General features: G+C 40.9%; 1 protein-coding gene across 3 annotated transcripts in view; it reads left to right on the top strand.

Moving 5' to 3' along the window:
- The window catches only part of CACNA1E (calcium voltage-gated channel subunit alpha1 E), a 498,274-nt gene that overhangs the window by 333,599 nt on the left and 148,632 nt on the right, over positions 1–16,043 (top strand). For all 3 annotated transcript variants that reach the window (XM_057301979.2, XM_063603599.1, XM_063603598.1), the window contains exon 9: positions 3,999–4,102. In XM_057301979.2, the coding sequence (XP_057157962.1) occupies positions 3,999–4,102 (104 nt within the window). The remainder of the gene's footprint in view (positions 1–3,998; positions 4,103–16,043) is intronic.

Here is a 16,043-nt window from a genome sequence, read left to right as displayed (position 1 = left end):
GAAGAGTCGCTGGGGAAAATAGAGTGCAAGTCTTACATGAAAGGAGTTTGCGAGAACTGCCACTCTGTCACAGAAGCTGGGGGGGATGCTGTAGAGAGAGAATGAGTGATTCTCCCTCTCACAGGCAACCCTCCTCTCTTGCACCTCCTGCTGAGACAGACACGTGCACACCATGAGAGAGAAAACAGTCACAACTCTGTGGTTGAACTGGCAGCTTCACCCCGACTTCCACTTCACGTGCTTTCTGGGTACTTGCTGCCTTGAGTTGTCGGTTGCTGCTGCTTTTTTAATCTCAAAGGACACTTGAGTCATTGTCTCTCCTACACTGGACAATTTTGTTTTAATAATGATGAATCAGAAGGAGATTGAAGCCCCAACTGGCATCAGAAAGAACCGTGCCATTTTGAAAAAGGGAAGCATGCATTCCTTTGCTAGCCTGCTTCCTGCCGAGGTGTGTCCCTTTGTCCTACGGGGTGTGTCACTGACCCGTGGACAAACATGCAAGGGGAGTGGAAGCCAGTTGGCCAGGAAGAATGAAACAGGAGGGAGAGGAGCAAGGTGTGGAGAGGGTGGGGCAAGCCTATTAACAGGTGTGTGAATAACCTACAGGAGCTGTCAAGCTGCTTTCTCCAGAAGAACCTTTTAAGCTGTCAGTCATCTTCAAGAACCCCCAGGGCCTTGCTGGTGCTGGTGTCTTCCCAGCTATGCTTTTCTCCTTCTAGTTCCCATCCTCCTCTTTTTTCATCCAGCAGGCCCCACTGTGGTGGATAATGTTTGCGGCAATTCAGAGAAATCTCCACAGATTGAGAGGGGGCTATCAGAATGAATTGTATCAGTGTATTTTTAACAGGAGAATCTTCATATTAGAATTGTGGACGTTTTTTGATTAGTCGACCATCTATGCATGCCAAACCCTTTGTTAGGTGCCAGATACAGAAATGAGCAGACAGTTAAGGTTTCTGCCTGAATATAGGTTGAAGCAACACCAAAACATACTCACAAAATGCTGAATCAAAAGACACTGCTCGTCATTGGTTTTTTATAGAATTGAGAAACACATTCCAGATTCTGACCCACTGTAGTTCCTACATTTCATAGGCTATGTTCTTCGATGTGTTACTAGATTTTCTCTGAAAATGAGGGTTTCACTATAATCAAAAGTGTTTATGAAATGGTGGAATAAACAAGGTAAATAATGTTCTTTTTTTGTGGATCTTCTCATGGGCTCAGAAGAAAATATAATCTGCTGTTTCCCAAATTTCTTTGGTTACAGAAGCCCCTTTTCCACAAAATACACTAACTTCTTACAGATCTCTAGCAATGAGAACAATGTAATTTTGGACATCCTCTTTACAGCATCCCTGGCAAGTAGTCACCCAAGTGAAATTGCTCTGAGCCACCCTCAAACTGTAGCTCAATTATTTAAGAACAAAATTATCTTAAAAGTCACAATTTCATCATTGCTATTGCTGATACCTGCTAATGTTTGTTGGCAACAAAGTCCTATCTGGGTGCTCGGTGTAGACTCAGTTTTTGTTGCCAAGGAATGTTGGGGTGCTGGGGGGTTTGGCCACTGGCTAAGCCATAGAGTGAATAAACCCTGTTAATCTGGAGCTTTACTGGTGAATCATCAGAGCTAGCCAGCCTTACAGAAGGACTGATTTGTAATCACGAATAAACACAGAGCTAGCTATACAAATATCATTGCAATTCATTTTTCAGCTCATAGGGAAGGTCCACGTCTTAACGATCTCAGAGAAAACGGCTTCCTACCTCCCTTAAAACCCTCAACAACTCTTGGAATCTAGTTCCTTTGGATCTTTCTACTAATATTCAGGAAGAGTTTTCTCTGAGGTCTGGCCCACATCTTCCCTGATTGTATTTAACTGACCAGACCTGATTGAACCAAAGAGCTCCATCTTACACACTGAAATTGGCAGGTCCCTGCATCTGTCCCTTCCCATTCAGAAAGTGTTTTCTTGTTTACTTTTAACTTTTATTCTGCTTCAATTGCAATTATCTCTCTCTGAATAGTGTAGAGGCAAAAAAAAAGACACAAGTGTGGTGAAAGGAGATTGCCTTAGAAGCTGTTTTAGTGGGGTGATTCCTCAAATACCCCAAAACAGAACTAGCATTCAACCCAGCAATCCCATTACTGGGTTTGCTTACAACCCAAAGGAATATAAATCATTCAGTTATAAAAACACATGCATGCATATGCTCATTGCAGCACTATTCATGATAGCAAAGACATGGAATCAACCTAAATGCCCATCAATGACAGAATGGTTAAAGAATATGCAATACATATACACCATGGAATACTATGTAGCCTTAAAAAAAATGAGAACATGTTCTTTGCAGGAACATGGATGGAGCTGGAGGCCATTATCCTTAGCAAACCAACACAGGAACAGACGACCAAATACTGCATGTTCTCACTTATAGGTGGGGGCTAAATGATGAGAACACATGGACATATAGAGAGGAACAACACACTGGAGTCTTTTGGAGGGTGAAGGGTGGGGGAAGGAAGAGGACCAAGAAAAAAGCAGCTATTGGGTACTAGGCTTAATACCTGGGTGATGAAATAATCTGTACAACAAACCCCTCTGACATGAATTTACCTATATAACAAACCTGCACATGTACCCTTGAACTTAAAATAAAAGTTAAGCTGTTGTTAATGGATGAATCAACTATACAGTGATAGCTTCCATGACTGATAAGAGGCTATATTCTGTGGACCGCAATATTTGAATGGGAGACAGAAATGAGATAATTTGGAAGAAAACAAGAGAATGTCACAGAAGTCCACAGGAAGCATGGGGACAATGAATCAAAATATGTTTTCAGAATTTAGTAGTGAGAGGGGGAAAAGGTAAATTGGAGGGACAAGAAATACTTTGCTATAGAAATTCTGAGTTCTGGTCTTAATTTTACTAATTTAGCTTGTGAGTTTTAGGCATGGCATTTGACTTTGGCCTTGTTTTTCCAGTGAAGTAGAGATAAAATATCTGTTGTAAGTTTCAAATGGGTCTTAGAGTTTGTGTGTGAGAGAGTGGAGTGGGGGTCGAAGGGATTTCAAAGCCCTGCATATGTGAAATGCAATTCAGAAAGACTATTTGGAAAGACTTCGAGGTGCTGTCAGGGGAGGAAGAGTCAAAGGGAAGACTGAGAACCCTTAGTTGAGTGGTACAGCTTTTAGAGAGACTCCCAAGCTCTATTTCAAGGTTCTAATAAGATATCCTGCTAAGAATTGCTTCTCTGTTTAAGTCATGAGATATAATTCTTCCTCAATCCCTGACCATTCAAGGGTCTTGCATCTATTCATGATTCGAGAATCCAGAATATGGATTTGCAGGCATTTTTTAATTCACTGAGTGTTAACATTAGAGTGCAAGAGATCACTCTTCAAATCCAGATTTATTCCTTGTTCTGGCCAGAGCCTTGCTGGGGCCAGGCCTGGGCCAGCTCTGTGCTATTGTACTATGATGGAAGAAAGCAAGCTGTGCGTGGGTCAAGGGCTGAGCAAGACGCAGAGGACCCTAAAATGTCTTCCAAATAACCCTGTCAAGGCCTTTGCTAGCATCCATGGAATAGATTGGGCACAGCCTGCCTTTGTCTTTTTGAGAATTTGCCCAATTTTGTGTGCAGAGGCTTAGAACCCACATTACCAAATGCTATAAAACCAGTGGTTGTTTGCGTGACCTTGGAAAACTATCTGACCTTTCTGTATTGTCTTCTCATGTGCTAAGCAAGAGTGTGAGAATATTCCAACTCAGTATATTATGGTGAGGCTGATGCTGTGTTCTTCATTATGTACGTGGGAGATTTTGAGCTAACTCACGGTAATACCAAATTGGGAATGGAGTAAGGCAATATTTAACTGTATTGCATTGTGGTTTTTACATCACCCTCTGTGCAGCTGCAAGAATGTAAGCTTTACTTATGGAAGACGGCTTTAAGTATTAAGGAACCATTTTTCTTTCTTTCAGACCAATGATGCCTTAGGAGCCACCTGGAATTGGCTGTACTTCATCCCCCTCATCATCATTGGATCCTTCTTTGTTCTCAACCTAGTCCTGGGAGTGCTTTCCGGGTGAGCCAGATGTTTCTCTCTTCTTAACTCATTTGCTGACTGCTAACTGTAAACTAATGCCTCCTGACTCATGGCAGATTCATTCATTTAACCTTCATTTAGAAGACACTTACCGAGCAGTTCCTCTGTGCCAAATGCTTTCTAGATGCTGGGAATGCAGTAGTGAACCGTCATTCTAATAATCTTGATTATTCTCAGGAATTAAAAAGTCTTGACGTCAGGCACAACACTGAACACAGTATGTAGTGAGAGTTCATTTATTCATCCATGCTTTCATTCAGTAACTCAGCAGTCAGAGACCTATGTCAAACACGGTGCTGGTTGTTAGGGAAATAAAATTGAACTAGACACAGGCTGTGCCTCAGAAGTTTCTTACTCTATAGTGTTTTGGGCATCAAGTCTCATATTTGTGGCTTGAATTAGTTTATACAAATCTGCAACTATTTGGGGTCCAATACCATGGTAAGCATCGCCAGGAGCACACAAAGTATAAGGTGTGGTTCCTCTCCTTAGGAAACATGTTTTGCCAAGAAGATGATACACATGAAACAGAGAATATGAGTTCTTTTACTGACTTATACAAGGTATAATCATTTGTTTTGGGGAAAGGACAAATCTATGTAATCTGAAGTCAACAGGGATAGTTTCATCAAGGATTGAGATTTTGCTTGGATTATGAAATATGTAGTAGGATTACATAGACTATATGGGAGTGAACATTTCAGGAAGGGGAACATCACACCATAAGCAAAGATGAAAAAATGGGACTTGTCATGGAGTGTGAAGAAATTATAATGTAACATCTTAGGATAGCTGAGACGGGGATATATTTTAGAGATTCTTATATTTTTCTAAGCAAAACTGAACTTAATTTTTTGTCAGAGTGGCATACGTTCTTCAAATGAAAATTTATAAGGTGGCACTTCTGTTTAAACATGGCAGATTGAACTAAGTTGGTCATTTCTTGAAACTCCACTAACACAGAAAATAAATTTTAAGAAGGGCACTAGGACAAAGAGAACAAGAGGAATGACAAGAGATGAAAGATGTCAACAACATTTTTGAACATAGAAAAAATTGGCAACAGACAGTGATAGGAAAGCTGAAGTTTAATTGTTTAGGGAATACCAGTAAAAAAGCAAACTGATTGTTCTTCGGAGCCCTAGAAAGGCTCAGGAATTGGAGACACCAGGTAGGTCTGAGAGCTGGGGTAGGCATGGTGCTAAAAACAAGAGGATTGATGCAAAGTCCTTGTAAGGAACATTAGACTTCCTGCCCCACCCCACTATAACCTCCAGGCAATGCTGACAGATATCTGCTTCACCCAACTCCCATCCTAGCAAAAGTTAGGAGACTTAATCTCTGTAGATGTGGAATCAGAGAAGCTTGGAATTGTACCATCAGATACACCTGAGGGTAGGGTTGATATGTTGTACTGAAAACAGGAGGGCTAAATGAAAGTCTACAAACTGAATGTGCATAGTCCAGCCCACTTCTCCTGCCTGACTCTTAAAAACATAGCAGTCTGGTAGGAGTTGAGAGGATTCCTCTTTTGGGGAACTGTCTGAAGAGAAGGGACAAATTTATACTGATATTTGGGAGAGACCAGAGAAACAGGTTCCTACCTCATCACCTTTGGTAAGACTCACTGTATTAATTACCTATGGCTGCTTTCAACTAATTACCATAGCTCCGCGGCTTAAAACTGTGAGAGAAACTTCATTTTCTTATAGTTCTGAAGGGTACAGGCCCAAAATCTGGTAGGGCCGTTGATATAGTTTGGCTGTGTCCCCACCCAAATCTCATCTTGAATTGTAGCTCCCACAATTCCCAGGTGTTGTGGGAGGGACCTGGTGGGAGGTAATTGAATCATGGAGGTGGGTCTTTCCTGTGCTGTTCTCATGATTGTCACGAGACCTGATGATTTTATAAAAGGGAGTTTCCCTGTACAAGCTCTCTTCTCTTGTCTGCTGCCAAGTGAGATGTGCCTTTCACCTTCTGCCATGATTGTGAGGCCTCCCCAGCCACGTGGAACTGTGAGTCCATGAAATGTCTTTCTTTTGTAAATGTCTCAGTCTTGTGTATGTCTTTATTAGCAGCATGAAAATGGACTAATACAGCTGTGATCCCTCCAAGGGCTCTAAAGGAGAATTGATTTTCTTCCTCTTCCAGCTTCTGGCAGCCCCAGGCATTCCTTGGCTTATAGCCACGTCACTGTAATCTCTGCCTCTGTGATCATATTGCCTCTTCTTCAATGTCTGTGCAGTTTTATAAGGCCACTTGTCATTGGATTTAGGGTCATTCTGATAAGCCAGGATGATCTCTTCTTTGAACATCCTTAACTTAATAATCTGCAAAGATTATTTTTCCAAATAAAGTAACATTCACATGTTCCAGGACTTAGGATGTGAACAAATCATTTGGGGGGCTCCCAGTCATCCCATTACATTCACCATTCTACAAGCTCCAAGCTTGCATACAGAGTTGCCAATGAGGCTTTTGTGCCGTGCTTTTAAATATGAACACACAGCTAGGGATCATCAGCATTTGAGGAAAATGCCCAACACAAAAGAACAAAAAACAAAATCATGAATTATAAAAAGGTAATTGAGGGAATATGAACAATGCAGGGAGTAGAAGACATTTAAAAGCTGTATCTGCTATTAGAGATAGAAGAGAAACCATTTCATTTACAGAATAACAGGCCAATAAATTAAAAAAAACATTTAGAGGTTAAGGGCTCTTGGAAATTAATGTAAAATGTACATTCATTTTACAAAGTACTATATATACTTATATATATTTACATTAAATATAAAAATGAAATAATGTAAAAATATAAGAATGTAATAAAAATATAAATGTTATACATGTTTGGAATATAAAATTGATGAAATTACCTACAAAACAGAACAGCAAAATAGGATTGATCCAGCTTTTAACTATAATAGGAGTTCTATAAAAAGAACAGAGACATGGAAAGGAAGAAATTAACAAAAATCTAAGAAATGTTCCCAGAGTCAAAAGACTCTCATTGCCAGATTAAAAGATGTGTTGAGGCAGATGCAAGGATGTTCTTTCCAGCATTATTTCATGGTAGTGGGGAGTTGGAGGCAACTTGGATGTCCATAACTGGGAGATTATATAGGTAAAATATTGGATGTATACCATGGCACAGTATGTAGCAGTATGTACTGTGGCATCCTATGTAGCACAGAGCAACAAATACTGTGTACACATGAAACATAAGATATCTTGGGCGGGGCGCGCTGGCTCACGCCTGTAATCCCAGCACTTTGGGAGGCCGAGGCGGGCAGATCACGAGGTCAGGAGATCGAGACCATCCTGGCTAACACAGTGAAACCCTGTCTCTACTAAAAATACAAAAAATTAGCCGGGCGAGGTGGCGGGCGCCTGTAGTCCCAGCTACGCGAGAGGCTGAGGCAGGAGAATGGCGTGAACCCCAGGGGGCGGAGCCTGCAGTGAGCCGAGATCGCGCCACTGCCCTCCAGCCTGGGCGACGGCGAGACTCCATCTCAAAAAAAAAAAAAAAAAAAAAAAAAAGAAACATAAGATATCTTAAGAACATAGATTTTAGTGAAAACAAGAATCACTGTGATATGATAACATTTACATAAAACTACATGCACACAAAATATACAGTTTGTGAAAATACATTCAAATCAAAGGCACATTTTGAATATATTATAATTTTTTAAAATTTTTATTTTAATTTAATGATAATTTTTATAGCAGGGTGATATAAGGTAGGTATGGAGGTAAAAGAGAACAAATGAGTTTAATTAATAATGAAATACACACTGAAAATTCAGCATGACTAATGGAAAGTGAGCACCCCAAGGTGAATCATCATGAAATTTCAGAGTATCAGATTAAAAAATATTCTGAAAGTGCCTGGTAATTAGGAAGGAGATAGAATTTATCTACAAAGAAATAGGAATCAGGATAGCTTTGGGCTTCTCAATGGCAACACTGAAAGTTAGTAACAAATAGATAAGTTCTTAAAACTTTCATAAGGAAAATAATTTTCAAGATAGAATTCTATACCTAGCTCGAATACCAATTGTTTTTTAGGATGGAATCACAATATTTTTAGATATCCATTTTGAAAAAGTTACTGGTGAATGTGAGTCACTAAAAATAAGGAAGTAATTGAAGAAAGAGAAGAACGTGATACTCATGGAAACAAGGGATTCGATGGAGGAGAGAAAGAAGAGGAATTGATTCCCAGGGTGATGAACGTAAGTCTAGGATGACAGAAGCCTAGAGAGTATCAAGCAGTATCAAGATTTGAGTAGGGTGACAGAGGCCTCTAAAAATGCTATCTGTAAGAAAAAATAAAACTAATGTATTCCCCAATGTGTGTTATTATTTTCAAAAGAGCTCATGGTTTTGCCAAAACTATATACAGTCATGTGCCACATAATGACATTTCAGTCAATGACTGATGTATATGCAACAGTGGTCCCACAGGATTTAGTGGAGCTGAAAAATTCCTGTGGCTTAGTGATGTCATAGTCATCTTAACATCATAGTGCAATGCATTACTCACATGGTTGTGGTGACGCTGGTGTAAAAAAACCCTGAATTGTCAATCATATAACAGTAGAACATATACAATTATGTACAGTATATAGTATTCGACAGTAAATGACTATGTTACTGATTTGGTATTTACTTTCAATTGTTATTTTACAGTTTATTCCTACTTATTTTTAAAAAAGTTATCTGTAAAACAGTCTGAGGCAGGTTCCTCAGGAGGTATTCCAGAGGAAGGCATTGTCATCATAGGAGATGACAGCTCCCTGTGTGTTATTGCTCCTGAAGACCTTCCAGTGGGACAAGATATGGAGGTGGAAGACAGTGATATTGATGGTCCTGACCCTGTGCAGGCCTAGGCTAGTGTGTGTGTTTGTGTCTTCACTTTTAACAAAAGATTTTAAAAAGTAAAAAAAGTAAAAAATAAGAATAAAAAAGCTTATAGAATAAGGATGTAAGGAAAGAAAATATATTTGTACAGCTGTACAATGTGTGTTTTAAGCTAAGCATTATTGCCAAAGAGTCTAAGTTAAATTTTTTCTAAGTTTATAAGGTAAAGTTACAGTATGTGAAGATTAATTTATTGAAATAAAATTGTTTTTAATAAATTCAGTGTAGCTTAAGTGTCCAGTGTTGATAAAGTCTACAGTGCCGTACAGTAATGTCCTAGGCCTTCACATTCACTCACCACTCACTTTCTGACTCACCCAGAGCAACTTCCTGCAAGCTCCATTCATGGTAAGTGCTATACGGTGTACCATTTTTAAAAATCTTTTATACCATATTTTTACTATCCCTTTTCTATGTTTAGATATATTTAGATGTACAAATACTTAATGATGTGTTATAATTGCCCACAGTATTTAGTATAGTAACATGCTGTATAGGTTTACAGCCTAGGAGCAATAGGTTACAGCATATAGCCTAGGTATGTAGTAGGCTATACCATCTAGGTCTGTGTAAGTACACATTCTGGTGTTCACACAACAACAACATTGCCTAGCAATGCATTTCTCAGAATGTACCCCTTTTGTTAAGCCATACATGACTGTATGAATATATGTATGTATTTGTATATACACACATACACAAAAAAACACTCTAAGCATTTAATTCCATGAAATATGAAATTGTTACCAGTAAGAAATATAAGCATAGTAAGTAGGTCCTCTATTCAGCTCAGTTGTCAACCAAATTTATGTTGCTGATGCCGAATTTTGATATAGCCCCTTACAGTGCTGTGATTACCTTAAGTGGATGGAGGAGGCTGAATATGGGGAGGGGAAAGGGAGGGGGAGATTTCAGTCAAAGACTGAAATCTTAGGTTCCACAGTAAGGAAGTATTTAGGCAATATCTAAAATGGAAAGATAAAGACATTTCAGTTTTTAAGTATAATATTTAGAAATTTGGAAATGAATACCAGAAGAAACAGGTAAAAGAGTTGAAAGTGGTTGCCTCTGGGGAGTGAAATTCAGGGGTTAGGAGAGGTAAAGCAGAGGGCTGCCAGTTTTTCATTAGAAGTCTTTCAAAATTATTTGACTTTTTAAATTCTACATGTGTTTCTTTGAAAAAATAGAAATTAAATTTTAAAGTAATAATATTGCACACACACAAAAGTGTAGGACGAAAGGCGTATATAAGAATATTCATCTAACATCCGTGGGGGAAGGATTGGCATGGAGAGAGACCAGATTCAGTAGGATTAAGCAGGAAACAACCATAGTAATCCAACGATGTGGTACTAAGAGCCTGTGGTGGTAATTTGTGAAAAACTGAAGACATCGTAAAGAAGAACTTTAATAATGTTTATTTTGAGTGGAGAGTCTTAAGACATAAGAGATTTCTTCTATATTTACTCATTCAGTGAGTGTTTGTTGGCATTCTTTGTTCGTGCCCAAGCACTGCTAGACGTTACTGTCTCCAGCCAGCCAGTACCTACAACTCCAATGTGCACCTTCCATAACTCTGGCCCCCAGAGAAGCCTGACCACAGGCTCTCCTCTTGTATTTCTACTGAGAGGATAATGTCATGTTTGTGTAATCTTATCTGATATTCTTTGTCCTAAGTGTGTATATATTTTAGTTTGGAAAATTTAAGACAGATTCTTACTATATATTTGGGGAGAAAAGTAGATGTGGTGCCAACAAAAGCCACTGGTGTTCTGGATGAGGCTCCAGTATAGGTTCGAGTTGTGTCTTAACAGAGCTGGAAATGGAACAGAACACTACCATACTGGACAGTGCCTTGTGTCTGACCACATGGACTCTCTGGTTTGGAATCACATCTTTTCATTCTCTTACATCTTTCTCTGCATGGGAAACAGTTGTACATTGGAAGAGGCATGGGCTTTAGCATCTGACATTCATGGGTGAGAAGCCTAACCCTGTAAGAAACCACTTATTAGCATTGCGAATTTGGATAAGTTACTCTGAGCCTGCTTCCTGCTCTGTAAAATGGGATAGCAATAGCTCTCTCATATATAAAACCCTAGCCCAGGGTCTGGCATGGAGTAGCCCTTAGCTCTTATTAGCTGCCTATATCCTTCGATAATATTAACATACATTTTCTCAGCCTCTTAGGTCCAGGTGGCATCACCTGCTTAACGGCCTGTGAATGTTCGATTGATCTAGCTGTCGGGCCATGGGCTCCTCTGGGAGATGGCCTGCACAGATTAGATGTCATGGAACTGGGATGGCAGATGCCTTCTTAGCACTTCTGGAGAAGCCTAGGAAGTGACAGTGGCAGCTGGGAACAGCTGATATGAATAAATTTTGACATTTTAAGGAGTGTTCACAATAGGGGCCTTATAGGCTGGGACTGAAATCATTCTGACCTGGTTTCTTTTTCTCATTCTGAAGCTCAGCACAGTTTGGGGTGGGCTTTATTGGTGTCTGCAGGGGGTTCAGCAGCAGCCAGTCCTGTGTACAGGAGGGGCTGTGGGTTCTCTCTTCTGCTTGGTTGTCTCTCACATGCCTTTGGAAAGATTGTGAGCTTTCTCCTTAGAGTGGGGGTTTAGTTGGGATTTAATTCAGAAGCAGCCTGGGAAATAGCTTGGAAACCTAGGGAGCAGGTTTCTTGTGACCTGCAGGCAGCTGAATGTTATGTACCAAGGCTGTTCCCAGAGCAGAGAGAGACAGAAATTAAAGGGGGAACACACATGGCTCCTAGGTTGGGCAAGTGAGGGAGAGAGTCCATGTGAGAGGGGGCAGGCCACATCCACTGGTGCTCAGGGACCCCTGGATGCCAAGTGTGGAAATGACTGGGGCACCTGCCTCTGGGGCACAGGCATTGGTGGGAGGAAGGCTGTGAGGCATGTTTGTCGGCTGAGATTTAAAGAGGAAGTATGGATGGAAGCATTGTAGCATTTTTACTTGTCTCAAAGGAAATGGGATTTGATGAAAACCATTAGCTTAGGCATGAAGAGAAGCAGAGCTTCCTGTCTCCATGGAAACAAAGCAGGGCTGCATAAGCACATCCTGAAATGCCATCAGGGGCTACAGGGCAGCGGCTAACACAAACAGAAATGACCATGAGCCATCCCACTGTCTCCATCCATTGTTGCCTGGGCTTCTGGACAGGGAAAGGTAAATATGGGGAAGCAGTTGAGCTGTCTCAAAACCAGAGCAGGGACAGTCAGACCAGAGACTGCTTCCATATATGTATGGGGAGCAATGTGAGCTCTCTTGTGTAAAGCATGCCATAGTTTTCAAAGCACCTTTGCTTTTGTGATCATATTTGTTCTTTGCAATGACTCCATGCAGTACGTGGACAGTATCTTTATTTGGAAATGAGAAGAGGGAGGTTTAGTTAATCTCCAACTACTTACTGGCAGAGGTGGGGCCAGAGGTTACAATTTCTCAACTTCTAGTTAGTGCTTATTTTAGTGTACACTACGTAGCCTCTACTCAGGGATACTGACACCTGAGGTGGCATACCCAGAGATATGCTGCCAGTGGTAAGCCTGGAATATCATCTTGACCATATAGATTTGGTGCAAGCTTTAATGTGTATGTGCATTGACGTACACACTAATTCACACACACTGATGTTCACGTATACAATGTGACCCGGTATGTGTACAGGGCAGAAGATGCCAAGACCCACTGTCAAGGTCCTGTTGCCCTAAGACTAATGGGAAGTGGTGAAGTGTCCATAGTAGAGGAGGAATTCTTCTGGTTGCATCTCATGAATGCATAGAGTGGCTCCCACGACAAGCAAAACTACAGCTGTCTGCCTTGCTAGCAACTCATGTGCAAGCTGATTCTGTGCGATTCAGCAAGTGTTTATTGAGTGTCTGCTACGCAAAAGATACCTGGCTAGACATTTAGAATACAAAGATGGGTAAAATGAGGAGATTGTAGACTAATTATGGAAATATTTCAAAAATACATGTAATGGGACTCTAAGTTCAAATAGTCCAGAAGGCTAGTCCCTCCCCAAAGCTAATTTTTTTTTGAGATTCATATATGCAGGTCACTAATTTTGGGTTCCTACTATCTTGCAAGGCATTGTTGAGGATAAAAAGATGAATAAGACCTAGGTCTTGGCCACAATGGGCATATTAACAACTATAACTTCAGTGTTAAACCTTGTATCTCCTGTTGGGTGTGCCATTGCATCTTAGGAGGTGGTTCCTGAGTGTTTCCCATGCCTGACCTGAGACAGGAATGGCTCCTGGTCTTAAGAAGGAAATTATTCATGCCCAGCTCAGTGTTCCAGATGAGATCTCTGAGGGGAATTGGTGGGTATTAGTTTGACGTATATCTGCTCCTCCCAAGGCTGGCTGACATTGAAGGTGACTGGCTAACATAAGGGAGAGTAATTCTGCTGGGATTCTAACGCTGGAATCAACCAGTAGAAAGTCAATGACTGACTCACGCAAGAGTTACTAAGTACTTGTTGTATGTGACTCACTGCTAGGGGCTAGGGATACGAGGTCAAACAAGGACAGAGAGCTGCTACCCCTCAAGGGGTTTGAGTCTAGGAAGAGATAGCAACAGGGGAGCATTTAAATTAGAAGGGGCAAGGATCAGGTAAGGCCAACTGAAGCAGGTGACAGTGGTGTGTGCCTTTGAAGAGCCAGCGATAGTTTGCGAGCACAAGGGAGAAGCACATTCTAGCACAGAGGCACAGGCAGAGGCTCATCGAGAAGGGCTTCTTGGGCTAAGCTGGTACGTTTAAGCTTGATTCCAGAAGCTTGTGGGAGGTTTTAGATTGTTAGATAAGGAGATGGCTGGATTTGCATTTGAAGATGATCACCCTGGAGAAGGTACATAGAGAAGCAAGACTGGAAGCAAACAGAGAGGAGCAGCAGTTCAGGGGAGAAGCAGAGAAGCAGCAGGGCTGAAGTACAGCGGTGGGGACGGAAAGGACAGGACAGCTCCAGGAGGTGTTGGGGGCCAGGTGTCGGATCTGCAGGATTCGGGACTGTGTGGGTATGTCTGAGTGGGTTTGGTGTGGAAATCAGAGGGAAGTCTTCTGGATTGCTTTTAGGTTTCTGAATTGAGACTGTAGGTGGCTGGGGGAGAACACAGGCCAAAGGGTAGGTCTTAAGGGAAAGAGGGCAGGTTTTGGACCTGTTGAGTATGAGAAAGCGTAACACACTTCATGACTTTTGGCCAGTTCACAGGAGTAGAGTAGGGTTTGTTTTAAGTTGTTTTTCTTGTAAGCTATAATTTTTTGAGACTGTGCTATCCATCAAGCATTGTGCCAATCACATGACACATATTGTCTCATTTAATCCTCACAGTGACCATATGAGGAAGTACTAACTTCCTTTTATAAATAGAGATACTGTGGGATGCTTGGTAATTTGCCAAAGTGAACAAAGCTCATGAGCAGTAGATTCAGAATTTGGACTGAGATCTACTAGGCACAAACACCTATGCTTTTAAGCAGATCCTCCAGATAGTTTAAATGACCTTTATGGAAGGAAATTATCTGTCATCTAGTACAGCAGAACTTGATGAAAATGAACAGGTCCTCCATGACGGCCATGGCACATGTAACTTCCCAGTCCTGTGGACAGAAATTTCCTGTATGATACCCTGCTATGATGACCAGAGTGGGGTGTTCATAATTCCTACACTGATGAGAAGGACTTTTCCTAGGTGAGTTGTGTGACCATGGGGGTCACATAAAAAGCTTATGGGAGCTTGCTGAGAGAATCTGCATTTCCCCAAGACACTGCTTAGTGTATCAGTTGTGAAAATTGTATCTTAGGGTGAGATAAAAATTATTTGAGGAAGACAAGACTCTAAGTGTCGTTTGTGCCTGCCTCCTTGTTACAGTGGAGGAAACTCGGCTGGAGAGTGAAATGACTTGCTCAGTTTGTAGACAGCTATTTAGTGTTAGACCTTGGCTAGAAGCTAGCTGCCCTGGCTCCCTGTCTGGGGTGCTTTTTCCTCCATGCCCTATGTATAGCCTAGTAGTAAAATACAGACTCTAGACAGTCTAGCTGGGTTTGAGTTCTGTTCCTATCACTTGCCAGCTATGACAATGATGTTAGGTAAATTATTTCACTTTTCTATACCTTCAGTTACCCAATTGTGAATAAGGATATTGGTGTTTGTCATATAAGATTACCGGGGAAATGAAATCAGATAATACATGTTAAGTGTTTAATACCTGGGTGATAGTAATTACTTAATAAATGTTAGCTGTTAGTAGCAGATTTCTTTCTCAAGAGCCTGGTTTACACTCAGTAGGTGGGGCTGGGAAAGAGCCATTCTTACCTACCAAGTACTCCCATTGAGTCAATTAGCATGAGCTCAGATGTTTTCAGATACCACTTGTAGAGCTGACCATCCATGGCACCCTACAGGGAACAGCAAAGACAGACTGTGCCCTTGGGCCCCACATGAGGCCATCAGCTTGGACACTCCACCATTTGAAGTTCCTTGGAGTACCTGGGGCTTTCTATTCTCTGCTCATGTGATCTGGAGTAAGCCTCTAATTTTCTTTGTTAAATTCCTGCTCATCCCTCTCAGCTTGTTTTAACTTTGGCTTCTTTCACAAGATCTTTCCAGGTCTATACCCCCCAATCTCATTTTACAATTAGTATTAAAATCTTTCTCCCACATGTTCCCATAGCACTATATGCCTGTTTGTTATAGAATCTGTCACTCATAGTAATATCATGGAATTGTTATATAATTTAATACTACTAAAGATAAGATATAATATTTATTGAAACCTTGTCATCTGCCCGATACCATGGTAAATGCTTTATATACATTATTTCAATTAATTTTTGTAACAGCCTTATGAGGCAGGTACTGTTGTTAACCCCATTTTATAATTGAGGAAATGGAGACTGAGAGTGGCTAAGAGTCTTGCCTAAGGGTGCACAGTCTAATGAGAGGCAGAGCTCTCCTCCCT

Source organism: Pan paniscus, chromosome 1, assembly GCF_029289425.2.
Source record: "Pan paniscus chromosome 1, NHGRI_mPanPan1-v2.0_pri, whole genome shotgun sequence".
Lineage (NCBI taxonomy): Eukaryota > Metazoa > Chordata > Mammalia > Primates > Hominidae > Pan > Pan paniscus.
Note: the sequence above shows the minus strand (reverse complement) of the source record. Positions and strands in the feature narration are given on the sequence as shown.